This window comes from Sorex araneus, chromosome 2 (genome assembly GCF_027595985.1).
Source record: "Sorex araneus isolate mSorAra2 chromosome 2, mSorAra2.pri, whole genome shotgun sequence".
NCBI classification, from domain to species: Eukaryota; Metazoa; Chordata; class Mammalia; order Eulipotyphla; family Soricidae; genus Sorex; species Sorex araneus.
The window spans coordinates 7,383,300-7,411,222 of NC_073303.1; the positions used below are offsets into that span (position 1 = coordinate 7,383,300).

Here is a 27,923-nt window from a genome sequence, read left to right on the forward strand (position 1 = left end):
TCAAGTGTTGCGTACTGTAGTACTATTTCAAGCGGACGAAATTTACAGACGATCTTATTCTCCTGTTTGGATTAAAAGCGGCTCTTGGTTCCCTTACTTAGGCATTTATACACTTTGTTCCTCTCACCTGTCTTGGAAATAAATGAATATTTAATTTTAATTTTTAAATATTTAATTTTAATTCTTCATTATTTAATTTTAACTGTTTAACTCTTCATAATAATATCACTAATGCCTTATTTATCTGTATTTTACCTCTAGTGCTTTCCCTAAGGTTTTCTCTATACCTTTAACCAAAGTCTATCTTCAAATGAAATTATGCTGCTGCTTGTGTAACGTGAAAAGTTTTAGCAGTATAGTCCCTTCTATATGTGGTGTTACTTAAGAATTTTGCATTCAAGTGAAAATAACACTACTACTTTGCTTTAGGCAATTGGAGTGAAAACTGCTTTATGCGATAATATCAATTATTTTTGGAGTGATTACAATTGAGAGAACACATTGTTCGTGCCATCACCATTTCTATGGCTATTTCTTTCTTAGTCTCTTCTTGACTCATTTCTTCTTTCTGAAAGAGAATTTATCATCTTTCTTCTTCATAAAATTTATATATGCACAAAAATATATGCACATATCTATATACACACGTATATATATGACTGCACATTACCACCATGGACACACACACAGTTTTCAAAAAAGTTATGCATGTCCCACCCCTGCCCTTCCTGGGTTCCTTGGTACTAGCACGTCTTGTTTTCTGTCCCCAACACCTACTAATCCCTCTCACTGCTTGTTTGTTGAAGTTAATAACCATTTTCCCAATTTTCCTTAAATTGAAACTTTTCCATGAGTCTTTTCTGAGTTATCCCTTCTGATATTTTTCTTTAAAAGAATGTAATGATTATAGTTTAAGTCCTGAGAGACTCAAAAATTAAATTATTATTATTATTATTTTATTTTTTAAAACTCATTTTTGATACTAATATAAAAATAGATAAGTAATATATTTAAAAAACATGAAGACAGTGCGAGGAGAGAAAATTACATCCTGTTGCTTTTGAAATGATATATCAAGCCCATCTCTATATAAATCAAGACAAAGTGAATAATATTATAGCAGTGAAATGTTTGTTCACATAACTTAGCACTGATCTGTTCACATGATTATATACAAAAGGAGTCTCAACAAAATGTCTACTTAGCAAACTTAGCAATTTAGGAATAATAAATTACCTTCAATCTTTTGGAAAAAATTTTAAATAATATTCAATGTAATTATTTGAGAAAAAGAAAAGATAGCAGCAGAGTAGAATTACAATGATTACAAGTACATAAGTAATTCTGTACTCAAAGGCTAACATACACAAAATTATCAAGTACAAATAAATGATTCAGTAAGTTATGGGACTCAAAGATCAATATAGTATTTTTTAAAGTATTCTAATAGAGTTGCTATGTTTAATTTTTGCATATACTCTTCATATATAGTCTAACATATTTATATTTTAACAGTTTGCTTATATGCATATACATGCCCATTTGTCACATTTACACATATATATATCTATGTGTGTCTGCAGAAAGTAATTCTTTTAGCTTATATGAGACAGAAATATTTATGAGAAATATTTAGTTAAACTGTACTGCATTCTTTCCTTATTATGGCCAAATAATATTTCCTACTTGATTTTCTTAAAAGTTGCTCTTTCCAAAGATATCTTTTGGCCAACTCCCTCTTTCAGTATCTGTAGAAAAAAAGAGTTTTAAAAAGAGAATTTCCTAAGAGAGATTCTTTAAGCATCTATTTACACTTAAGGGATAATCCAGATGGTGGTGCATGGAGCATTAGAGACCAAAGAACAGGGGTATATGTATTACTTTCTGTAGGGCCTTACAAACTCTTTTATTTTCTCAATTTGGAGAGTTCACACAGGAATGTATTTTTCTAAAAGAAAATGGGACAAAAGTAAAGATAACCAGGAGTCAAACTTGGAGTCTGATCAGATCCAAATGCTTTCCTAATTCCTCAATGATAAGACCATAAATTGTCACTGTTCATTCTGACATTGAGAAAACAGTTGACTTCCTATGTTCTGATACCGATAACATAGGAACAATTGAATCAAAAAACCGTGCAGATTCTGGTAAAGCTAAGGGTTAATTTATTTAAATTAATGACTCATTAAATAAGTTAGAATTCCTTATAGTTTCCATAAATGAAATTCCCTATTTCTGGGGGACTGGAGAGATAGTCCAGTGGGTAAGGCACTTGTGTGGCTCTTGGCCCACCCAGATTTGATCCCCACCATGCCATATAGATCCCTGAACAACACTCACAGCCAGGAGAAAGACCTAAGCACAGCCAGGTGTAGTCAAAAAAAAAAAAAAAAGTTCTGTTTTGGAGCATCATGCATACGATAGAATTACTCTCTCTCATTTTCCTCCATTTACGTATATTCTTATTTCTATTGTTTCTACTTAAATGCAAGCATGTAATGTAAATGCTTCATTAATTTATGTAGTTCATTCATCAGTTTCATTTGCCTGATTTACTTAGATACTAATGCTGTATGATCAATAATTAGTGATTCATGTAATCTTAAATTTTGGTGTCAGGAGAAAGAGTGGGTTAAAGGGCGTGCCTGAGGTATAAATCATATGTTTTCCATCTCACCCTTCACAGGACCATCTCTAACTATAGAGGAAATAAATCAGTTTACTTTCAGAAATAAGGTCTGAATTTTCACAACAGAACATTCGGAAGCGTTCACCCTTCAAATTAGGCCAGATGGAGGCAAGAATTTATATATGTGTGTGTGTGTGTGTGTGTGTGTGTGTGTGTGTGTTTTAAGAGCCAAATTCACATAAGAACTTAGGAGTGCAGCGCTGATTGACAAAATTAAAGAATATCACTCATCATTACATAAACTGGCTATGTTTAAGGGATCGACGTAGGCGCAGCAGGCGAGTGGAAAGAGAAAAGAGAATCTCCCCTCTGAGACGGAAGCACAATGGTCTGGTCCGAGGGTGGTCAGGGTGCAAGAAAGCCTGGATCCAGACGCCTCCTTTCAAGTGGATTGATTGCCTTTTGTGCACTTTCTCTGCCTCAATTTCCTCATTCTCGCACAATGCTTTGAGAGAAAGCTTGCCGAGCCCAGATCTTGACGGTTCCCACCGACTGGGGGAACTGTATTACAAACGTAATGTTGCTCTTTGCCATTGGCATCTGTCGCTCCTTGCAAAACCAAATCTCGCTGCAAAGCAAGTATCTTTTCTGGCCGCTCCGTTCCAGGCTTCGAGCTGGCTGGTGGAGCACCCGACAGAGCAGCTTAGATTCAGAGATGCAGGGCCAGCAAGAGGTCAGCGCGGAGGAGGGATGCACACTCCGGGGAGCAGTCCTGCACAGGAGCAGGATCGACGCGGAGCTCAGCGTGGAAAATTTGCCTTCATTTTCATTTGCTGGTAGAATAAGAAGAAAGACGGATTATTATCTCCAGGGTGTGTGATTTAGAAAAATACCAACATCCGCTGTGAGCAGGATTTGAACCTGCGCGGGGGGTCCCCATTGGATTTCGAGTCCAACGCCTTAACCACTCGGCCATCACAGCTCAGTACTCGGTTGCTGACTCTGACTTGAAGAGCCATATACATAAAGGGTCCAGCCCGCTGTGCTCATGTCTATTGGCGTTGGCTCCTTTAGTTCACTTGGTAAGTTTAGGGTGAGCCACCAGCAAAAGAAGATCACTTCCCAACGCGTCTCATCAGGTATCTCCACATGGCCACTTCCTAGCCTCTTAACTGGACCTGTTCTCTCTAGCCCCGCCACTGCCATGATAGTCTTTATAAACATCAAATGATAAGAATCCCTATATCTTCAATGCTTTCTGCAATTTTCATGGATTGCCTAGTGAGCTGTACTAAGTGTGCCTGAGATTCTTGATCATCATGTTCTCCAGAGACAAATGTGGTCTACTTTGTCTCCACCTGGACCGCTTGGCAGGATCCATCGACATTTCCCAAGCCTTTGTCTCTTGATACAACATTGCTACTGGCAGTTGGGAGATTACATTATACTCAAGTTTATACACTGCAGCATTATTTGCAAGAGTAAAACTAGAAAACCTAAGTGCTCAGAATCATTGTACTAGATAAATTATGGCATAACCGCTCAGTGGAGTAGAGTGTGCTTTTAATAGAAAGACCATTAAGTACATACACATATTTATAAGTAAAGTGTGTTCTTAGGAGATTATCTTCAAGTGGAAGGTCAGACAGTCCCAGAACGGGCTTCAGGCAGTAACTGTGTCTTCCATCTGAGCTCTGTCTGTGCAGCCAAGAACAAAAGACCAAGGACCAAGCCAAGGGAGCTTTTCGGGTCCCTGAGCGTGATATTCTCAGATGTTAATCCCCAAATCCATAGCAGGGGGACACAGGCCCTGTTGCTTCCTCAGTAAGGAAGAGTCAGATGCAGTGACTCATCCTGTTTCAAGCAACTCAACCCTTAGAGTTTCATAGGGTGGTAAGAATGAATTTTTGTGAGATTATTGCCCACCCTCTCACAAGCAAATGCGTTAATATTCTAGAATAGGTGTTATCATCTTCCTGTCAAAACTATCTCCACAGGGTACAGGATACAGCGTTAAGTCCAATGGAATGGTAAGGTATAAAGTCTCTTTAGACTACTTTAAAGAGTTGATCTACCTCTGAGATAGAACACATTAGGTACACAGCTGATTTAGCTAAATGAGAGCAAATTCACTGTTTCCAGTGATTAATCATGGTGAATGAAAATTGGCGCCTGGAACTTGTGTTAGTATTCTCCAGTAATAAAATGACACCTGAAAGAGCAGATTTAACTGGTCCCTTTAAACCATGTCTCCCTCCACAGTTGGTTTGTCCACAATTCATTTGCTCTCTGTTGTTGAACCGGTGAGTTGAACAGAGATAGAATGTGAACCATTTCTCCTGCAAACTGGAAGGACTTGAAAGTTCTTGATGTTCTAGTCTCTGTAGTCTGCCTGGAACAGAACATTAGTTTTGATTATTGTCTTAGAGGAATTTCAATGCTCCCAGTTGGCTTTGTATATCCTAATTATCTTTATTCCATCCATCACAGGAACAAGTTAGAGATTTTTTGTCTAAATTTGGAGAAATCACCACAAGGTAGGCTCAGGGACCCCACGAGGCCTATAGTAAAAAGGACCAGAGGCCAAACTTCATTGATTGTTCGCTGTCTGGTAGACGGTGTTTTGTATCTCTGGGAATAAATGCGAGTTCCTAGTCACTGACTAATCCCTCAAAAGCTTCATTAATTTCTTCCTTTTCCTGACTGCATGGTCATTTAGGTAGATGGACTCGGGACCCTTCCGGGAAGGCTCGGAGGAGTAATAGTATACATTTGGGGATAAGGAGGGGAGTCAAGGTGCCTTTGTTCTTTCTCTTTGGACTATGCTTCTCTCCAAACTGATTTGATTCTTGAAAATTCTCCTGTCCTACAGATCAAGTCCTAGATGAAAATTTCCTTACGGTGGGTTTCTGGTGAGGGATTCTTTGTGACTTGCAGGCAGCCTCCTTCTCAGTGCACCCTCCTATGGCCTTTTATCTGCGCACTGTGGAGGGAGAGCCTTCTGCATTATAAGGACTTTAATCCGAGTGGATTAGAGCCCACACTTACCCTCTCATTTAGCTTTCACTACCTCCCCACAGGTCCTCTTTGCTTGTCAAAGTAGGGGCTTAGGACTTCGACGCATACATTCTGAGGTATCACAGTTCATTCTCTTATAACACCCCTCTGTGCACAGGGAATGTGCCAGCACTGGAGCCCTGTCACCCTGTCACCCAATCAAGGTGGAGACACTGTGTTTGGGAAACCCAGCTCAGTGCCCGCAGGTCCCACCGTAATTCCGGTCTATAAGGAAGAGCGATCACAGAATCACCCAAGCTCTGAATCTGTATATTTATCATGGAATTAAAAATTAACTAATGGCAATTAGTTCCAGTTAGTCCCCATCCCAATTAGTCCCCCTTGAGTTAAGACATCAAATCAGATATTTCTGTTGAGTGACATTTTATCAGTGGATTTAGTCTGATATATATTATATATTATATTATATTATATTATATTATATTATATTATATTATATTATATTATATTATATTATATTCTTTCCCCCTTGATCTTTACTCTTCAGATCCATTCCCGGGTTTCAGTTTTCCAGTTTTCCATTCAATTGGCAAGATCAAGCAATTCTTTGGTTGCGTATCAGACCTACTCCTGGGTTACACTTTGTAGTTGACCATCTGAAGTATCAAAAAAGGGCAGAGGTCATGAGAGTGATTCATCTTAAAGAATCTTACACAACCACCACCTCAGGAAGGCCACTAGAAATTCCTTGTGCAGGGCACGTTAATCTGTACATAGCACAGGCACTAGGGATTATAATCTGGAGGTGTAGATAGTTATAATATCCCTTAAATGTGCTTGAGAGAGGTGATTGTTTTCACCTTTTCAGTTTATTTCATTCCAGGAAAAAAAAGATCTTCAAGAATCTCTAATTTTAGTAAGATCCTGGACTAAAATACAAACCCTGATGTTACTGAATTATTTTGTAGATTCTTCAGATTCTTCTCTTCCTTTGTCTCTATCCTATCCCTAACCTTTACCCAAGATAAGAATTTATCTTTTTCCTAAGTTTTCTTCTTAGCAATCAATTTGGAGAGCCTTTGTTTGTTCTTGGTCTTATCAAGAGCAATTGTATTGCTTGCATTTTGTTGCCAAATATTGCCAATTTGGCATATATTCCTCAGACCAAAGCAACAAAAAACTTTAATAGCATGTTTTCATTCAACTCTGATTTAAAAAACAAACAAACAAACAAACAAACAACAAAACACCCCACGGTATCCAGAAGTGAAATGACTTAGACTCTAGTCTTGATCCTTGTGCGAGTGAACCTGCGCAGTAAACCAACAGGAGAAAGTTATCATGACTAACTGGAAGGCTTCTTAAAAAATAGTTGTCTTAATCTGTAAGGAAGACTTTGAGTTCCTGGAGAGCAAAGAAAGACTATTTTATTTGCCTTTTTGTGCATTTGTTGCGTTTTTTAACTTTATTTAAACACCCTGATTTTCAAAATTGTTCATAATACAGCTGTTTCAGGCATTCAGTGTTCTGACACCAACCCGTCAGGACACCTTCCCCCCACCATTGTCCCCAGTTTCCCATCTATTCCCAAGCCTAGGCAGGCACAGAATTGTTTCGCTTTTATTGCTTGTTACAACACGCACTAAAAAATTACCCTTATATTAATAATTCCCTGTGTCATGAGGGTTGTTGCTTAGATGTATGGATGGCACATGCATGCTGACACTCTGAGGTTGCACAGGTGCTGGTTCTCTGAGGTTGCACACGCATGCTGGCTCTCTGAGGTTGCACACGCATGCTGGCTCTCTGAGGCTGTGCATTTGTTTTTGGTATCAAAGTTAGTGATTGTCTTCAGAAGCAGAGACAAATGAAGTTATGGAGAAAGTGCTGGTGGCTTGGGTGGCTTGCTACCATCTCCTAAACTCAGGTAACCGAATTCCAGGTCCCAGGGTTATTTTCTGTCACCAAATGATAAGTGTCAGAGGGAATTGCAGGGACAGAGAAATGGGTGAGGGATGACAGCATGGGAAGGTTTTGGACTCCAATCCTCCAGAAGAGCTAATCATTTTGCAGAACATGTACGTTAAATCATGCTGTGCCCCTTACATCTCTACAGCGCTGCCTGTCAGGTATATCCATGTCCTATGTCGAAAAAAACATAAGAAAAAAAAATCACGAGTTCACACACATACAATACATTCTCCAGGATGCTACTCAGGCTTTCTAAGCTTGGAATCTGTCATAGGGCAGTTGATAACCCAGACCACGCCTGGTTTACTGATGGGCAGTGGCCTAGTGAATGAAGGAACTCAAAAAGCAGCATGTTCTGTTGTTAGTCTAACCAGGACAGTGGAAACTGAAGTCTTGCCAGGGGATCTTCAGCGAAATGAGAGGAGTATTTGCTCTCATCTATTGGTTGAGAGACTTAGGGAAAATATCTACACTGCTTCTAAGTACGCTTTTTTAGTCTTAGATGCTCATGCTGCAATACGCAAGGAAAAGGGAGAGCTAACAGGTAAAGATAATCCAATAAAGTATGGAGAAGAAATCTTCAAGCTGTTGGAAGCAGTGCAGGCCCCAAAGAAATAGCAGGTATGCAGTGCAGTGATCATCAAGAAGGAGATACTGAGCTAGCCCAGGGAAATAGCCAAAGGCATGCTAGAAAGACTGGTCCTAATTGTTCAATTATAGGACTTATAATACTCCAAAGGAGAGGAATGATGGACATTGGAACGAGGTTTTCAAAAAGAAAATAACGGATAGTCTATTAAGCAAGCTTTCCTCCTCCAAGGTCTAACATTTAAAAGGAAGAAAAAAAACCTCTATTTGAGTTATCTTTCAGACTGACAACTCTAAAACCTAGTAATCCATTGTCTGGGGCCCACTGAGAGACTAACTTAGCAGAATTGGTACCTTGAATCAAACTTTTATTTGGTAGTGAGTCGTTTATTACTCAGAACCAGAAAAGAACAAAGAAATGCACCCCAGTGATCAACAAACCCTGGAAAAACCGTTAGGAAAACTCTGGGGCCTACGGGCACAGTTTCTTCAATTACCCTTGGGTGGGGCAAGCTCGGCCAGCAGCAGTTTCCGTAGTGTAGTGGTTATCACGTTCGCCTCACACGCGAAAGGTCCCCGGTTCGAAACCGGGCGGAAACAGCGCTAGGATTTCGTTTTTATGCCCCTACTGAAAAATACTTCAGAAAAAATTGACTTGCTTTTATTTACAAATAACGAAAGCCAAACTAAAGCTACAAATGGTGGCCCTCGCTCTGTATTTAAAATCCGGAGTCATACGAGAGTCCGTGATGCTGCGTTGCTAGGCTGGACCGTTGCTAGGCTGGACCGTTGCTACCGTAGACCGTGATCTCCCCCTCGTTACCTCCGTGGGTTCCCCGAAATCTGAAGCCCCCCGAGAAAATACCGGAGCAAATAGAGGGCGTCTCTCCCCGAGTCCCCAGTTCCACGAACCACGTTGGTTTCACCTGAAGTCTCGATGGTCAGCGAGGGTTTAAGGGCCCCCCGCGACCCCTCAATTTATTCCTCGCCCAGTGAACACGAGCCTCCCAGTAGCGTCGCGGCGCCGGGTGGGAACCGTTAGTGCGGGGGCTGCAGAGTCCGGGCGGGGACTCGCGGGCGCCACCACGCGTCCGGTGGCGGGACTGCGGCGCCAAGTCCAACACTTCCTCGTTCCCGAAGGCGAAGTTCCAGGTCGCGGGGCCACCGCGAGACCCAGCGGCGAGAGGGTCTCAGGTTCCGGGGTCCCCAAGGCCCGGATCAGCGGAGCCGCCCTGCGTTAATTCCGAGAATCCACATCCCGCGCCGGGGCCGCTTTCTCGGCGCCCTGCGCCGCGGCGGCTCAGCCCGCCACGGTCACGGACTCGGGATCTCCGCGTCTGTCCCGGACGCTCTCCGGGCAGCGGCAGTGAAACCCCGCGCCGGGACTTCTGGAAGTTTTGTTCGATCGTTTTGGGAAAACCCGGTTTCCTCGGGCAGGAGGGCAGCCCGCTCAGAGCGGCAGCACAATTTCCCCTTTCACGACGTCAAAGAATTTGAACTTTCTGTACTGAGAAAAAAAATTAAGGCACCCGAGTAAAAGTTGGCTGGGCAGGTTGGCCGGTTAGCTCAGTTGGTTAGAGCGTGGTGCTAATAACGCCAAGGTCGCGGGTTCGATCCCCGTACGGGCCACTAGTATTTTTCAAAACAAATCTCCCAATTAACCGTTATCTATCACCCAGGAAAGTTCTTGCTTACTTCCAGCGAAAGTCACATCCTAGCATCTGTGATTCAATTGTAAGGTTCCTTTGAGCCATACATTTTTAATTTTTCTGGAAATGTACTAGAGTCAGGATAGATTTCCCAAGTTAAATGTGAGCAAGGCCGGGAGCATCTAAGCAGAGGGAAATAGGAAGAACGAGAGAGTCGTCTTGTGTCCTGGAGAAATGGAAGCAACAGTATTTTGATGAAGCTAAAATTGTCAAAAGAAAAATTACTTCCCCTACCTCACGCCCCCAAGGGCGTGTGGTGTTTGTGTGGTGTTAAGATGCTCACTTGGTTCAGACGTTATTTTTACAGGGTTACGGTTGCAGGTTACATCGTCCTAGCGTGTTCAGGAGATGGCCTTTCATTTGCCGTTTCCTCTGCCTGGGAGTTGCTCTGGAGATGGCTCTGGCAGGCCAGCAGTTGCGTGCACACAGCGTTAAAATGGAGTGAGCAGGCCTTTGCCAAATGGTCATTGGTTGCCAAAGTGCTCTCACTTAACTGAACCTTCTACAAACCGTCCAGCACTTTCGAAATCTGTATTTAAATACTCAAGGCTATTGTGTAATCAAACAGAGGACTGGTAGGTAGCCTTTATGAATCCATTTAGGGAAAACGTTCTTTCCAGATTCCAACTCTGAGTCAGTCACTCTTCTCTGTGGAAGGATGTAGCCCTCAAAAAGGATGAGCGCGCATTGGGTCCCACGTGCTTGAGTTATTGCTTTCCTAGTCAGTATCACCCACATTTCCATAGTAATCCCCCCTTTTTTTTAAGCATGGGAAGGAAGGAGTGAAAATATTTTGGAGCCTGAGGAGACAAGCAAGAGGTGAAGGAAAATAAAGATAATGGCAGTGTGGGGGGGCGGGGGGGGGGCGGGGAAGGGGCTGGGGGGTGGCACATAAACCCAGGGTAGGAGAGGTGGCAGGCAGCCTGGGAATAGAGCCGGAAGCTCTGGTCCCCAGCTCGCACCCATTTTTATCTTTCAGATCTCAAATTTTGCACTTGATGAGTATGTAATGCTTATATTAAAAAGAATACATTCAAACAGAGTAAATGAAGTACAGATATAATGACTATTTTTAAAGAAGAAAATGAACACTTCATCTCATGTATAGAAGCAGTAAACTTTTTTTACAGAGAAGACAATTTGGAGATATAATACTATAATAAGTCATGAATATGCAAATATATGCCAACAATTTGAAGCAGAGAGGTTCACTAAGTCTGAAGTAGACCACACTTCATTTATATTTATAAAATATAAATGCTAAGACCTCAGAGAAAACTGATGGACATCTCCAATTGAAGGTAGAGGCCTTAAGGAGACTAGATTCAATTTTGCAACCAACGTAAGGCTTCAAAAACTACCTGAAAGTGTGACCGATTCCATTCTATTACTGCTGTCTGAAAACTGTTGTCTATTACTGGTACCTAAAAGCAGCTAAAACACCACCAGGATTCCAACAAGTAGAAATAGATCATATATGATGAAACATTTCTTCTCTCCTTCTTTCTTCTTCTTGCTGCTCCTCTAGTACCTTTTAAAAAGATCAGCTAAATGAACAGGAAACTTTTTTTTTTTAAATACCAAGGAGGTCGATTTGGGGGTGGTATTAGCCGATACTCTTCATGGTCCTTTTTCTTTTCTCTCTCACATTCCTCTGGAAGTGGATGGCAGGGGACAGCTATAAATAAAACAAAGAAGATCACATGAAATTTACTGTGAAGTATAAAAAATAATTAGCATGAGACAGGAATCCTGTTTGTAAGTGAAGACACCGTGAATCTTGGTAGGCCAATCAGAGCCTTGGCAATCTCATTAGATCAGAAGGAGAGGAATAGAGTGCAGGTCATTGCTGGCAGAGCACTGATCCTAGGAGTTACAATGCCAATTAAGGTTCAAGAAGGTGATCATTTTGGGGTTCTCTTCCTCAAAGGGTCTTTGAACTCCCACTGCCCCCAGCTGACCCTCAGTAGCTTCCACCTGATACACAAATGTCTTAAGGGTCTTTAAATTGTAATAAGGGGTGAGAGTCTGAGTCTCACCAGGCCTCTCTTGTTAGCAAAAATAAGTTTGACTCCAAATACTGGCCACAAAACTCCATAGTTCCGTGCGAAATATTGCCTGTCAGGGCTAAGAGAACTGAGATAGAACTTCAGACAGATGTGAAATGCTACATTATCTTCTACTCACATTATTTTTGCTCAATTAATATTCTAGTCTTATCAAATCGTCAGGTCCGTTACTTTCTATCAATTACAGAAACCCTGTTAATTTTTCCAGTGTTCCAACCTGGATATGAATATGATATCACTGCTGAATTGCCTGGTACAAGATGCTTCACAATTGAAGTAACAACTCAATACAGACAGATCACATATACATATGTATATGTAATATTCCTCTGTGTATCTACAATATACCGAAAATACAAAATCAAACACAGAAGAGAAGGCCCCGCTGGGATTCGAACCCAGGATCTCCTGTTTACTAGACAGGCGCTTTGACCAGCTAAGCCACAAGGCCCCCTTTAATACTAGTGATCAATTAAATTACCTTTGTAAGTTTTACGTGAGATGTAACATTTGACAGAAATGTACTTGACAGAGAACACATTGGTGTTTCTAAACTTCTAGAAAATTAGCAATTTCAATGCTTAAAAAATAGAAAAGAGAAGAAAAGACAGTCTTTGAATGGAAGGTTTTAAAAATGATTTCAAGTGGAAATTAATAAAATTTCGATTTTATGGTGACTATCGCCCCCTAGAGGAAATATTAGATATTGCAAACGTGTTTCTACATTATTCATTAAATTTCTCCACAACTGTCATCACTAATGTATTAAGGCACTTTGCTAGATAGTGGAGAGAGAATAATTAACAACAACAAGAAGAAGTTCTCCACTTACAGAATTTGCATCCTAGTGAGTGTTAAAGAGAGCAAATTAAATGTGTTTGATTTCACTACTTCCAGGTTTCAAACATCCCACGCCCTTTTGACCAAGGGCACCCCATACCGTCTCTCGAGCCGAGAAAAGTGATCTCTGAGCGCAGATCCCATGGAGGAAGCTCTGAACACGACTAGCTGTGATCCCTCAAACAAAACCGAAAACCACGCAATGAATTTCCCATCAAACATCCTTCTCAATTAAAAAAATAATAATATTAATCATTTTGTAAGCCTGGGTTGCTGTTTCATGGACTTATGAAGTCAACCCCAAATTGTTAAGCAGGTAGTTGTGACTGTTACAAGAAATAAATGACAATGAGGGTCTTAGGTTGCCGCATGATGGAGTGAACAAGGCTTTAAATTTAAAATCTGCGGTGTTTGAATCCTGCTTTTAGCATGTGATTCTGTCTTTAATTTGTCCGTTTAGGAAAGAACTAGAAACCAGAGGCCAGAGGCTAGCCTCCTGGTTAGGTCCACGCTAAGCATGTATCTAACCAGTGAGAAAGGAGAAACTCATAAGCTTCAGAACACGAACCAGTTTTTCTTTCCTACCTGAAATTTTGGACTATTTTTTATCTCCTATAATCGCGCAGTTCAGTTTTAGAACTTGGAAAAAGAATTCCAGTAGGCAGCAGTTCATAGGGGCCTGGTTGAATCTTTCCCCACAGTGCCAGTCCTCCACGATCTTGGCATAACTCTACGTCTATTGGCTTCTGAGTTTGCTGTAAAACCCATCTGAAGAAAGGTAGAGCCGCAGCTGACTTTACCAGACAATTCATGAATTAATTGAACACATCCTATCCGGCTAATAGAAAAGGTACTGGGAAACAAAGGACTTCAGAGTTAGAGAGGAGAGATACTTTTCAGCAAGCCATCTTCCTTTAGGGAAGTGTTTGTGGGGGAACCAGAGGTGTTGCAGACTTGCTGACTTCCAAGTTGAGTGATTTAAGTATTGGTGGAGGTTGGCATAAATGACTCTTCCTTCCTTCCTTCCTTCCTTCCTTCCTTCCTTCCTTCCTTCCTTCCTTCCTTCCTTCCTTCCTTCCTTCCTTCCTTCCTTCCTTCCTTCCTTCCTTCCTTCCTTCCTTCCTTCCTTCCTTCCTTCCTTCCTTCCTTCCTTCCTTCCTTCCTTCCTATGGTGGCGGTAAAATCCTTCCTCTGCTCTCTTAGGATTCCTGTCTGGCTGGGCCACAAAATTAAACTGATAGGTGACAGGGTGAAAAGCACAGGCATTTTGCATCGTTTTTACTTGTACAAGGATGGGAGTCTTAAAGCAACAGTGCCCAGTGCTTCACGAACTTGGATAAATATTGTGAAAATGTGATAAGACAAATTTAGTTTAGTGATAATGATGGGAAGATAGGATTAGTTGAAGGATTTGGCAGATCCCTCCTCCGTGTGTGTGTGTGTGTGTGTGTGTGTGTGTGTGTGTGTTATTATCTCCTGCTTTCAGGGGGAAAAGGAAAGTGAGAGAGCTGTCTGCTGTTTCTCATGTGCTTTTTAAATTTAAAATAATCAACATGCTAAAACAGCATAATCTGGTGGTGGACTACTTTGGATCTCTACAATTTAAAACATCTTAACACACAAATATCCAAAGTTTAACTGAGTGAACAATACTCAATTGACCTGACCTAGGACAGATAAAATGAAGAGAGTGCATGCAAATCAAGGGAATCTTTGAATAAAATGAGTGAATTTTGATTAGTCTAGATTTTGAGGCACAAATAAAGTACACTGACTTTTTTCTTTTTACTGTGCATTCACAGATGAAGCAACCTGAAGCCGTTTCAAGCTAGTGAGCGAAACGCTTTAACGTAACTCAAGAATTTTTTTTTTCCTGTTCAAAGGTAAACAACCCCTAAACTTGGAGGGACACCCAGGTACTAGACTTTTATATAGGACGACATAGAAGGACTTAGTAGCTTGCGGTTCCATAGTGTAGTGGTTATCACGTCTGCTTTACACGCAGAAGGTCCTGGGTTCGATCCCCAGTGGAACCACTAACAGCGGTGTTTTACCGTTTTTCCGACGAAGTCAAGCAGAGCAGGGAAAATGTTTGCTCGGCTTTGGGGGGCTTATTGTTAGCCTAATTATCTATTTTTGAAAGTGAAAATGGCAAAATAATTGCTGCTACTTCCCAGCTTTTCTTTGGGAGATTGATTCACTCTCATACACTGCAGGAGCACAGTGGTGTATGGGTTAATCCTGTTCTGCTCCGAGACCGCGGGGGATCCCGAGGGCTTCGAGCTCGGGAGCAGTTTCTCAGCTGAAGGGCGGGACCCTGTTCCCAAGACTTCTCAGAAGTTTGAAACTGCGCAGAGTGGAGCTGGAGGTGGGGGCGGGGTGGGGTCCGGGCTTAGGGATCGGACCGTGGTCAAAAGGGATCTGCCTGGATCCTCAGATTAGGAACCGACTCCAGAGCTGGTGGGGATGGAGGCAGGTCCCCCAGTGGGTGGGGCGGCGGGGCGCGGGGGACCCTCTCTTGCTTCCAGAAAGGGAGATTAGGCGACAGGTTTCTCCTCCTAAGAGGATAAGGCAGGAAGTATCTGGCTAGGTGACGGATGAACCATTTGATGGTTCCATTCTGGACTGAAAGCGGGAGCGAGGCTTCTCCCTGTCCAACGCCATCCCAGAAACAAGTTCCATGGGAAGGGACAGAGGGTCCCATCAACAGGGCAGCATCCTGCCCTCAGCCCTGCACAGAAAGTCAGAAACCTCATTTATCCTGAGTGTTCCATGCATTGGGGATGGGAAAGCAAACCCAATCAAACCGGAAACAGCAACTTGAGGGATGAAAACTGCACAGGGATAGCGTAGCTTTCTACCGACATTACTATACTCAGAGGTGGGAGATATTATTGGTCACTATGATAAAGATATATTTTTACACGAGACTAAAAAAAAAAGGCATTAGGTCAGTGCTCATGCACTCATAAAAGAATATCATCGCCAAAATGTGAACCTTGGAACTCTGAAGTCCCCAATTTAGTTTAGATTTATGAGAGCTGTCACCCAAAGCTGTGTAGTACTGTGGGTCAGAGATGGCAATAGAGCTGGTAAGAACATGCACACGGTGCCAAGTACCATATGGTACAAGACAAGCAAGTTGTCTCCTTTTGAAGTACATCACAGAGTCTAGGTCCTCTTAGACCACAGAGCCACTGTGGACACATCAAAGACCTCGAGTCCTCACCCAGTTCCTAAGAGCCAGCCAGCCTCCTGGCCGTCATCCTCCAGTTTCCAGCCAGCCTCCGGGCCAACATCCACAGGTTTCTGCTATTCGGGTGAGTACCAACAGGAGTGTTCCAGAGAACTGCACAATTAAGATGTTTGTGACCAAAAAAGAATTTGAAAACAAGCTCAAGTGTCTAATAACTGGGGAAAACAAATTATACCATCATTGAGCAAGTTGTTGTTTTGCTACTGCAAATGACAAATGTGTTCCTTTTTAAAATCTACACATAAAAAAAACATAGGAAATGACATCAAACAAGACGCCAAGAACTGTGCACCCAGGTATGTATATTGATGAATTCGATAGGGACACTTCAAACGGTTGAAGTTATATGTTGTGAATTATTTTATGAAAAGGACGACATTTTCATTTAAAAAATTGGGGAGGGGCTGGAGCGATAGCACAGTGGGTAGGGAATTTGCCTTGCACGCGGCCAACTGGGGTTCGATTCCCAGCATCCCATATGGTCCCCTGAGCACCACCAGGAGCAGTTTCTGAGTGTATGAGCCAGGAGTAAGCCCTGTGCATTTCCAGGTGTGACCCCCCCCAAAAAAAAACCAAAAACAAAATTTGGGGAGTTGGAGAGTGGGGCCACTGTGCTCAGTGCTTCCTCCTGGCTCTCTGCTCAGGATTCTGTGTGGAGTTGGAGCCAAAGCAGGGCGAGTTGCATGCAAGGCAAGCACCTTACTGCTGTCCCATCTCTCCGGCCTTCAATAAAAATAAAGATGCTTTTTATTGTTGTAATTTATTTCTTTACATTAGTGTTGTAAATTTAAGTTTCCTCAGATAGTGATGGCAAAAGACTTGAGAGGAACTGGACTTTCCGGCCAATGCATCCTTGATCCCTGATGACGCCCACGGAGAGCAAGAGAAAAGGGAGGTAAGTGGTACAAATGCACCGGAAGGCTGCTGTGAGGAGGTTAGGTCCGTGGGAGCAGCCTCATCCCAAATGCAGACTGGACCCAGGACAGCGGAAGCAGAAGACATCTTATCATGTCTCCAGAGTCCTTTTAGTGGCGGTTTCAGGTTTCATGCCTAGGACACAACTGGAGAGGGAATGGAGGTAATTTTAGCCCTACGAAAGGAAAAGCAAGCAGGCTGCATGACGAAACTCCTAATAAGCTGCTAAAAAATATGTGAAAGACATAGGAAATCAATATACAATAAATGAACTGTAATTCATGTAGTAAATGAACTATAATCATAATCTATGGCATTATAATTTAATTTTAGTTCGCATCTCTACCATAGGGGTAATGTGTGTGGTCTTCATCACCACCCAAGTACCCAAGACCCCCACGAATGTCCCCTGTTACTTCCGGTCCAATTCATCCCCACTCCCCTCTCTTCTTCAGCATTTCAGTTCTGTAATCCAGGACCAAGGGCTGGTTATCATGTCATACTGCCCGTGCCCTTGTTTGGTTTCTCTGTACGCCACAGATCCGTGAGAGCGTCAGGTATTTGTTCTCCCTCTAACTTCTTTTGCCTAACGTGATGCTCTCTCATTCCAGCCTTGCAGCCAACCGTGTGCTTTCATCTGTCCCCACAGCTGCATGTGGCCCATGTCTACCACAGCCGCTTTATCCCCTCACTGGCCTCACACCTGGCTGTTTTCTTACCTGGCTATTGTACCAAGTTCTCCAACAAACATAGGTGCGCGTATATCTTTATTCAAGTTAATGTTTCTATGTCTGTGGGGTTAGGGAAACAGTCTATTTCTCGCTTTTGCAACAGACATACTCAGGGGAGAAGAGATGGCATTTGTGTGTTCTGGGGTGCTATGCTGAGAGGTACGGGGGTCCTGGGAGCTGCAGACATCAGCTCTCTGTGTCTCCCCATCTCATGGTCTTGCCCCCTCCCTCTTTCACCTTCTAACTCACAGTGCAAACAGAAGAAATCAGACATAGTAACAGTGCAGCCTTGACCTGACCCTCCAGAAATCCCTCCACTTCCCCCAGATGATCAGTGTATAGGGTTCCTCGGCAACATGGAAACATTCTGAAAAGGTCCTTTGCGGACAGGCAAAGGTTGTCGCAAGAAACCTGCTTCTGCCCTCTGCAGATGTGCCCAAGTGGAAAAGTTTTCTTTTTCTTAGGATTTCAGTTTCTTCCTCCTGGCTCCTGGCTCCTGGCCAAATGCCAACAGGATGTTGCATTTAGGTTTGGCTGGGAGGAGAAGCAATGGAGGGAGAAAATTGGAAGAGAAAGAGTATGTGTGTGTGTGTGGGGGGGGTGTTAAGAGGGTGGGGGCTAAGATAAGAACAGAATTCAGAATAGAATAAAAAAAAGTTATGTGGAGTTCGTGCCCAATTCAATCGGCTTAATCAATGGCTGAATAAATAGCAGTACTCCTATATTATTAAAAGAAGAAAAGATAAAGATCAGAGCATTGGCGGGTTGGAAAAGGGTCAGGTGCAAGACCTCAACAGCAAGTCCCTGCCGTGACTCGGATTCGAACCGAGGTTGCTGCGGCCACAACGCAGAGTACTAACCACTATACGATCACGGCGCGCCACCAAGAAACACCTGGGTTGTCACCTGCACTCTCCTCCTTTCTCAAGAATAGCGACTGTTACTTGGCCGCAGGAGAACTTCCTAAAGGCTCCCAGGTCACTGCTCCAGTCTCTCCCGCCACCCGCAGCGCTGACGTCCAGCAAAGAAACCAAAGAGGACAAACGAAGTGAAGTTTCACTGCCAGACGTTTCCCAACCCGGAGGCTACTCCCGGCGTTGGGGGGGGGAGGGGAAGGGGGCTGGGAAACTTGGGGGCACTCACGAGCCCACTTCCAGCACGCGCCCTGCGGGTCTGGGGGCTCCAGAGCTCAGGGGGAGCGACCCTCCGTGCGGCCCTGGGGGGATCCCGGGGGAGGGGGCGTCTGGCGTGGAACCCCGCACCTGAGCGAGTCGGGCGCGGACCCACAGACCCGGGAGAAGCACCAGGTCCGCTCGAACCTAAACCCCATCCCTGCAGCCCCAGAGAGCTGAGGGTCTGGAAAAGGAGGATGGGGTAGTTTCACCGCGCGCCGCAGCTGCAGGGCACGAAACTGACAAAGGACCTGAAATTGACCCGGGGCCGCAACTCCCGGGGCAAACGGAAGAAATCAGAGATAGTGACGGTGCAGCCTTGACCTGACCCTCCAGAAATCCCTCCACTTTCCCCAGATCATCAGTTTGTAGGGTTCCTCGGCAACATGGAAGCATGCTGAATGAGTCCTTTGCGGACAGGCAAAGGTTGTCGCAAGAAACCTGCATGTGCCATGTGCCATCTGGAGGGTGCGGTGGGCGACCGTGGAGAGGGCTCGGGAAGGGTGGGCGGCTTCGCCTTCAATCTTAGCTTGCAAGCCCCGACTCCAGGAGCCCGGACAGCTGTCGAGGGGCTGATCTGTGTGGCCGGCGCGGGAGGGGGACGGCGACAGCCAGATGAGATTGGGGCGGGGTGGGGGTGTGGGGGAGTCTGCGGCTCCACCTCTCGGTTCTCCCCCTTTCCCTCCCCCAGTAGTCGGGGGTTGGGGTGGGGAGCGGGGCTTTGCGACCCCGAACGCCGCAGCGCCACCTCGTGCAGCTCCAGACTATCAATGACTGACCCCAAACGACCAATTGAAAACGCGCCGGACAATTTGGAGAAGGGGGTGGGCGTCCCGTTTCCAGATCAGACTTCCCCGAAGCGTCTGTCTCCCTTAGCTACCCGGGCTGGCCAAAGGGGCAGAGGAGGAGAAGGTGCTTGTGGGGTGCCCCATGGGGCTCTGCCACCATGCCCTGTCCAGCTAGGTCCCGCCCGTGCCTCCCTACAGAAGGAGGCAGCCGGGGGGCTTCTTTGAAGTGTCATCTGGCGCCTGCCGCTCTCCCCAGGGGAGTTTTCTTGATTCCTTCCTCTCCCCACACCCCCACTTTCTTCCCCCTCCAGGTCAAATTTAGTGTTCTCTGCTCTGTGTTTTTGGTTTAATTTTCCCAAGTTTTCTTCTCAGGACATTCTGCTTACTGACGTTTCCTTCTTCCCTTCCAGTGGGTGGCAGGCTTCTGGGACCACAGCGTGGGAACAGGCGTCTTGGTGTTTGTTAGCTGAGAATTTGGATTTTTCAAAATTTACCAAAAGAAATTTTATCTTTTTCTGAGAATTTTGCCTGTGATTCCTTTTTACTTATTTGTTTCTTTATTTATTCAGGCACAGCAGGAGTACAGCGGGGGGAGGGGGGTGCTTGCCTAGCGCCGGACCGAGACTGGTTCATCCCAGCGTCCTATATTGTCCCTGTTGGAAACCCCTCATGAATAATCCCTGAGCACTACTAGGTATGCGACACCCCCCCCAAAAAAAAAGAAAAGAAAGATAAAAACTTTCCTATATAAGTAGAATCTTCCCTCACACCAGAGATGCTTTTATTTTATCCTGTTCTCCAGTTTATAGTTAGATTTCTTCAGTGTCATCAAACATTTCTTTCAGTTCACTGCTCTTATTTATTTCAGTTTGACACAGGTGGTGACTCCCTCCTCATGGAGACATTTCTTCATTTGGAAACTAAGACTTGGTATTTTTGGCCCATTTCATTTGCCTGTACCTCAGTCTCTCTTACTGTTGTGTTTCTCACTTCCTTATTGTTTTGTTCTCACTTCCTCTGGTCCTTGGGCTTTATTCCTTCATCTTCTCTGATGCTGGGGATGATTATATCTGGGTGTTGCTGCTCTCTGGGGTTTCAGCAGAGATCTGGATCCCAGACTCTAAACCTGGTACTCAACTTCCGGTTGCAACCTCCTTGTGTGTATGTTTAAGAGGCATTTCCAGTGCTCAGGGCTTAGTTCTGGCTCTGTGCTCAGGCTGTGCTTGGGGACCAGATGTGGTGCCTGGGATTTGGATCTGGGTTGGTTGTCCCAGGCGTAGGGGACATGGGGGGAGGGGGTGTGCAGGAAGTTACCGAGCGGACTCTCACGTGTTACCCACCCCGGGAGCAGCCTCCGGGCTAGGGAAAGCCCAAGGTGGTGAAACTTCACTTTTGTTTGTCTTCTTTAGTTTATTTGCTGGAAGTCAACCGCGGGGGACGGAGGTGGAGGATAGAGCAGCGAGCCGGGAGCCAACAGTTGATTTTCCTGAGAAGAGAATAGAGGACAGAGCTCAGGTGCCTCCTAGTGGCGCGCCGTGATCGTATAGTGGTTAGTACTCTGCGTTGTGGCCGCAGCAACCTCGGTTCGAATCCGAGTCACGGCAGTTAACAGCTAAGGCGGCTTTGCCAGTTCTTTTCTGCCCCTCTCTGCTGTTATAAACCATCAGTCTTCCAAAGTACTGGTGACTGAAGCCACTGGACTTCTTTCACTTTTAATTTTTTTTTATTTTATAAAGTAGTTCACAATATTTGATTACTTTTAACATTCAAACACCAATTCCACCATGACACCTTCCCACACCATATTTCGGGTGTTTCCATCCCGAACCCCAATCCCTGCCCCAAAGCAGAACTGAAACAATATAATATTTCCCTCTAAGGTCGGTTGCCTCCTACTTTGAATCCCATCAAATGCCACTGGACTTCTTTTTCTTTGACCTTAGTTCCCTATACCTAGGTGACATTTAGTTGAAGAGACCTTGTTTGGGAAAAGGAGACCTATTGAGAAAAGGAGAAAAAAACAATAAAATAAAAAAGGGCACCGCTATCCTTCTGGGTGCTCCAGGCCCAATCGTCTTTCCTGAAGAGAGGTAGGCGGTGAGTCTCTGGTTTCTTTCCGAGGATGGCACAAATCTTCTATGATTCCACTAATCTACCACATCGAAACACAAATTACCTCCCAAGGCCCCATCTCCAAATCCTGCCGGGAGTTATGATTTTTAACTCATGATGACCACAGACCACAGTATTTGGTCCATGGCCTTTCTTTTCTAAACTGGAACTGGAAGAATTAAATATATTTAATTTTTATACATGATCTGTATGGAATTGCTTTTCCGTGCTTTTCCTTTCTTTTATGGTCCACTAGATTTCAGGTAGCTGACACAGTCTTAAATCATGACGAGTTTGAGAAACAAGGTGTGCTCTAAAAAGGAGTGCCCAGCTGCCCCGTCGGGGTGAGAGACAGACCCTGCCGGGAGCACATGGCTGGCCAGGATTGATGCCTGATTGGATTGAGGAAAGAGAACCCCAAGACCAAAAGCGTTACCCCTTGAAACTCTCTAGCAATGACCTAAGGGGACTCCAGGAAGAGACAAAAATCACCTTTGCAAGGGAAGTAGTGGCAAGTGCTGCATTTGGAACTGCCCACACCGCTCCAACTTCTCCCCTTGAAGCGTGGTCTATTCTGGAATCTTCCGTGCCCCAACTTTATTATGTCTATAATTCCTTTTTTTTTTTTTTTTTGTATTTTCACAGGTTCCTTAATCAAATGACTTTATTCACAATCTTTCTTCTCCAGAAATTCTCTCCTGTGACATCAAAATATAAGAACCGAAATCTAGGGGAGTTTTTGTAATTGTATTTTAATAACTTATGCTGAAGTTACTGCTTTATGTTTCTATCAACAAATTAAACTACTGATTGTGAAGAATTTCTTCTAAAGTTAAAAAGAAAAAAGAAATCTAGGGGAGTTGGGGACGGGCATTTTCTCTCAGTCCTAAGCTTCCCCCAACACACACCCGCCACCAACACGTTTGTTTCTTCTTTACATCACATTCAAAAGTTTAATCTGCCAAAATATACAAATAGATATGCAAGTTGAATTTGTAGAGCATGTTTCCCCTGGGAGTTGCCCAGAAAGCAGAGACTTCTTGAAATGATCACAGGGCGGACAGAAAACAGATCCAGCCGGAGGGGAGGGAGTAAGGCCCCACAGGGAAAGCAGAGTGTTTGCTTAAAGACTCAATCGTCTTTTCTTTGGGCCTCCACTATCCATCCATCCTGAGGCTTTTGGTGCAAAGGTGATGATTTCCCAATGTAGTAAAATAATACATATGTTAAGTACTTATTATTTAATATAAGTAAAATATGTAAATATTTAACTTAATTACTGTCATCCCATTGCTCATTGATTTGCTCGAGCGGGCACCAGTAACGTCTCCACTGTGAGACTTGTTACTGTCTTTGGCATATTGAATATGCCAAATATATTGAATATGCCACAGGTAGCTTGCCAGGCTCTGTCTTATGGCCGGGATACTCTCGGGCCAGGCTCTCTGAAAGGAATAGAGGAATTGAACCCAGGTCAGCCTCGTGCAAGGCAAACACCCTACCCGCTGTGCTATCGCTCTAGAGAAAGTAAGTAATTTCCTGGATCTGGAGGAGAAGACCAGTGGAAGATACTCATATTTTTAGTGATTATTTTATGATAATCATTAAATTTTGGGGGGGGGCAGACACAGTGATGCTCATGTGTCACTCCTGGCTCTGCACTCAGGAATTACTCCTTGTGGACTTGGGGTACCAGATGGGATGCTGGGGAACAAGCCACAGTCAGCTGCCTGCAAAACTCTACTTGCTTGCTCTATTATCTCTCTCGCTACTCTTAGGATTATTTTTAAATTTTTAATTTTTTTTTGCTTTTTGGGTCACATCTGGTGATGCACAGGGATACTCCTGGTTCTGCACTCAGGAATTACTCCTGGCGGTGCTCGGGGAACCAGAGGGACCATATGGGATGCTGGGAATCGAGCCGCTACTCGCTGTACTATCACTCCAGCTCCTCTAATTATTATTATTATTATTATTTGCTTTTTGGGTCACACCCGGCGATGCTCATGGGTTACTCCTGGCTCTGCATTCAGAAATTACTCCTGGTGGTGCTCAGGGGACCATATGGGATGCTGGGAATCGAACTGAGGTTGGCTGTATGCAAGGCAAACGCCCTACCCGCTGTGCTCCAGCCATACTTAGGATTATTTTTAATTAAAAAAAAACAACAACTTTGCTTTGGGACCGTAACTGGTGGTGCTCAGGGTTTACTCTTGGTTCTCTGTTCAGTAATCGGGGATCCTGGCAGGGTTGGAGGGTCCTATAGGGCAGAGCAGGCTCCTTCCTCGATGTTGTCTCTCTGCAGCCCTCCTTATGATTATTTCATTCCACCTTCCACTTGCAGTGATTGAGACACGGCACTCTTACAATTTAAGTTATTTAAGTTAGTAGAGATTTTGAATTGATCTTTTCTTCTTTGGTTTTGATGTTGGGGTTCACACAAGTGCTGGCAACATTTTCAGTTACAGTCCTTGGTGGGAGTTGCTCAGTACTCAGATACAGTGCTCATTGGGGTTTGCTCCTCTTTAGTTGAGTTATTTGCACACATGCTCTTAGTCACTGAGGGTGCTCATGCATGGGCTTGCCAAATGTTGCACTTCCTGATGGTGACACTTACAGCACATCAGAACATCATTTTAGTCGTGGTACTCGGGGCTACACCCCTTTTTGTGGTTCTTTCACACACCTGATTGCATTGTACTAGGAAATCACTTGCAGAGTCAGGGAGCACAAGAAGCATTTGTGGGACCCTGGGGATTTGACCTCATTACCATACACTTGATGGGTCAAGGTGCTCAAAGTCACTATGGTAGATTTTTTGAGTCTCTATAGATTTATCTATCCCTTTGAATTCTGAAAGTAAAGCAAGACCAGCTAAGAATGTATTTCTCTCAACTCAAGGTCATATCCTTCTCTCACAGGACTTACATCCTGTGATATCAAGAGCAGTCCAGGAACAATACAATGTGGGGTAACTCTGATGAGCTCCCCATGTTAGGCCTGTTTCACTTTGACATCCTCCTCTGTCCAATTCTCTTGGATAACATTGGTTTGTCCTTTCTTCCTTGCCACTGGGAGCTTAGGTTTATTGAGTTACTCCCACCACAGTGCTCCCGAGGCACTCCCATACCTGTGTTTAATTTCTCCTTTGTGCTCTCTGCTTTCCCTATCTGTTAATCACTATGTTCCCAAATCAAACCTTGTGACTTGGAAAGTCAGATTCTTCCGAGGACTCCGGATTTTGTCAATGCAAGTGAAATACTGCTTTTCTCTTTCCTTTATGTTCTTTGCCTATTTTAGAACAATGTCCTTTTCTGTATAGACACAGTAGACAGTTAATGCTGTGCTTTTGTAGTTTGGGAGTTAATTGACTCCAAATAATATTTACTCCTGGGCATCTGTCATTATTTACTCCTCTTCAGCCTCAGTTGCCCTTAGTTCCTAACACCCAAAAGGAGAGTCCAGTGAGGGACTTGGATGGACCCAGGGCAAGCCTATAAGCTACCCACGCATCAAAAAGGAACAAGCTGTAAGGTAATCTGACATTGAAGAGGGACAGGCCAGGCGCCATAAAATACATAATAAGTTAAGAGCATAGTCATGAACAAACTGTCCTGACCCAAAAAGAAGTAACTGGATAAAGACCCCACTGGGCTTAGGACTAACTAAGGGCTTAGGACAGACTAACCTGGCCTGAGGACTGTAGTCTGGGATATATAGTGAGATGTCTCCAGGAGAGGCATCCTTTAAGTTTAATATATCTCTTAACTGTGTCCATACAAAATGACTAGAAATATTATTAAGAAGTAAATTGAAGATGACTGTTTAAATGGATAGTGGCTCGGGAAAGGGGAAAGTAATACACCTTATGTGGGATTCTACCCTTGGGCAGGTCTTCTAGCAGGATGGGATTTTGTTCTAGAAGAAGCTTCCCCTGAAGGAAGAGCTTTACAATCCAGGGATTGTGCAACCACACCTGTGTGCAATTGCTACCCCCAACTCCTGAGGATTTTCTCTATAGCTAAGGCTGTGAGACTGGAATAGGGGAAAGACTGGAATAAATGGTGACTGGTGGCCCCTGTTCCCTCCTTCTTGTGTCTGTCACCGTTGGCCGTCCAGGGTGGGGAGGCAGCTATTGGCCACAGAAGGTATGTATCATGCACCGACATTTTGACTCACCCAATTCTAGTTTTCTTCTCAGATACTGGTTTCTAATAAACATCTTGCATCCCAAATCCCAGCTTATTAACCTTTCTCTGGATTTCCAGCATTAAAGTATGAAAGTACACATCTCAAGAAGGGTGATGAGGACGACATATGCTCAGGAACCATGTGCATGGGATGGCATCACACATGTGCATGGATGGCATGTGTGCTCGGGCAGGACATGAGCCTGGTCACTTGCATTTAACTATCACTTTATATGTATGTTCTTTTACATTGTTCAGATTGTGAATCACATAAGGTCAGCGCTATTTTTTTGTTTTCGGCCACACCCAGAGATGTATCAGGGCCTATGCTCAGGGATCACTCCTAGCAGTGCTCAAGGAACCATATGGAATTAAGGCTCAGCCACGTGCAAGGCAAAAGCCCTACGCTCTGCACTCTCACTCTGACCTCAGGTCAGTTTTTTTCACGGTGTCTTCCTGGGCTTTTTCCAACTTGAAGGAATTGAGTGCTACTTTCTCATTCAATTGTTTAAAAAAGTCCATTGTAGCTCAAATTAAAAAACAAAACAAAACCCTAAGAGTCAATTGGAGTACTACACTTATTCAGACTTTTTTAACATTACCCTGAGTATCAAGTTAATACCTTGAGATGAGATTGCTATTGTTATTTCAAGCACAGGTATAGATATGTACATATGCATATACATATATACACATACCTTACATGTAAATATATTCAACAATTATATATTGTCACTTCCCCCCTCCTGTTTCATAGTCCCATGGCCTAAACAATTCCCGGTACTAGTTTTAAACCCTAAGCACTTAAGTTCCTATTATACACATAATTTAGTGTTCTCGATGTGTCTTTTCCTCATTATCTAGGTTTCTATGATTAAATAACCTCAAAAGGTTATTAGCATTTACCCTCAATCTAAGGTGGAAATCCCTGTCATATTAAAGTTTTCCTTTCCATTGTCTTAAGACTTGAAGCTGGCATGTGTTTGTAATCATCCACTAACCCATTATAAGTAACCCCACGGAAGGCTGGCTGCTTACTAGCTGTGATCCTAGAGTAGGAATACTCGTTTTAAAAAGTGGAACCAAGGACTTTCCACTAAGTCTCAGCTCCTGAGTTAGGAAGGGTGACAGGGCTGGGGTAGGCATTTGTCTTCAACTGGGCCTAATCGTACTCGATCCCTGGTATCACATATGGTTCCCAGAACCCTCTATCAGGGACCCATGAGCGCAGGGCCAGGAGTAAGCCGAGCACGGGCAGGCGTGTAAGTTCCCTCCCCAAATTGTGACTTAAAAGTCCTTACTGCAAGGGAACTTGTCCACACGATTTCCACTAGTACTTCCGACATGCGTCTGTACTTCTCAAAGCCCCGTATGCCTTAAAACCCTTCCAGGAAGTCGTTATACTTCTGCAAGCAGCACGTTGCAGTGTTAATTTCCAAAGGTCAGAATGAAACAGAACAGAGTGCAGCAGCTCCTTCTGGTAAAGTTGGTGGCTCTGAAAAGAGCCTTTGTTTTCCAGTATCTTTAACTTTTCTCACCTTACTTAGCCTTGTGGTGGCTCTCGGTCTTCTTGGGCAGCAGCACGGCCTGGATGTTGGGCAGGACGCCGCCCTGCGCGATGGTCACTTTGCCCAGCAGCTTGTTGAGCTCCTCGTCGTTGCGGATGGCCAGCTGCAGGTGGCGCGGGATGATGCGCGTCTTCTTGTTGTCGCGGGCCGCGTTGCCCGCCAGCTCCAGGATCTCGGCCGTCAGGTACTCGAGCACGGCCGCCAGGTACACCGGGGCGCCGGCGCCCACCCGCTCGGCGTAGTTGCCCTTGCGGAGCAGCCGGTGCACGCGGCCCACGGGGAACTGCAGGCCGGCCCGGGACGAGCGGGTCTTGGCCTTGGCGCGCGCCTTGCCGCCCTGCTTGCCGCGTCCGGACATGATGACTTC

General features: G+C 44.1%; 1 protein-coding gene and 7 non-coding genes across 8 annotated transcripts; 4 read left to right on the plus strand and 4 right to left on the minus strand.

Annotated features, from left to right (window-relative positions):
- Window positions 1–3,529: 3,529 nt before the first annotated feature.
- Window positions 3,530–3,611, minus strand: TRNAS-CGA (transfer RNA serine (anticodon CGA)). The gene has a single exon. It is a non-coding gene; the product is annotated as a tRNA-Ser (tRNA).
- Window positions 3,612–8,733: 5,122 nt separating this feature from the next.
- TRNAV-CAC (transfer RNA valine (anticodon CAC)) lies at window positions 8,734–8,806 on the plus strand. Its single transcript has one exon. It is a non-coding gene; the product is annotated as a tRNA-Val (tRNA).
- Window positions 8,807–9,761: 955 nt separating this feature from the next.
- TRNAI-AAU (transfer RNA isoleucine (anticodon AAU)) lies at window positions 9,762–9,835 on the plus strand. The gene has a single exon. It is a non-coding gene; the product is annotated as a tRNA-Ile (tRNA).
- A 2,526-nt stretch (window positions 9,836–12,361) lies between these two features.
- On the minus strand, window positions 12,362–12,435 carry TRNAT-AGU (transfer RNA threonine (anticodon AGU)). The gene has a single exon. It is a non-coding gene; the product is annotated as a tRNA-Thr (tRNA).
- A 2,352-nt stretch (window positions 12,436–14,787) lies between these two features.
- TRNAV-UAC (transfer RNA valine (anticodon UAC)) lies at window positions 14,788–14,860 on the plus strand. The gene has a single exon. It is a non-coding gene; the product is annotated as a tRNA-Val (tRNA).
- Window positions 14,861–18,531: 3,671 nt separating this feature from the next.
- Window positions 18,532–18,603, minus strand: TRNAH-GUG (transfer RNA histidin (anticodon GUG)). Its single transcript has one exon. It is a non-coding gene; the product is annotated as a tRNA-His (tRNA).
- A 1,893-nt stretch (window positions 18,604–20,496) lies between these two features.
- LOC129402407 (histone H2A type 1-H) lies at window positions 20,497–27,914 on the minus strand. The gene is made up of 2 exons (XM_055128918.1): window positions 27,527–27,914; window positions 20,497–21,172 (listed from the first exon to the last, which is right to left on the minus strand). Exon 1 carries the CDS (start codon window positions 27,912–27,914, stop codon window positions 27,528–27,530), a length of 387 nt encoding a protein of 128 aa, XP_054984893.1. The 3' UTR covers window positions 20,497–21,172; window position 27,527.
- Window positions 21,219–21,290, plus strand: TRNAH-GUG (transfer RNA histidin (anticodon GUG)). Its single transcript has one exon. It is a non-coding gene; the product is annotated as a tRNA-His (tRNA).
- Window positions 27,915–27,923: the final 9 nt, after the last annotated feature.

Excerpts from the sequence above, each read along its gene's own strand:
- LOC129402407 (XM_055128918.1), bottom strand. The coding sequence starts at position 27,914 with ATGTCCGGACGCGGCAAGCAGGGCGGCAAGGCGCGCGCCAAGGCCAAG.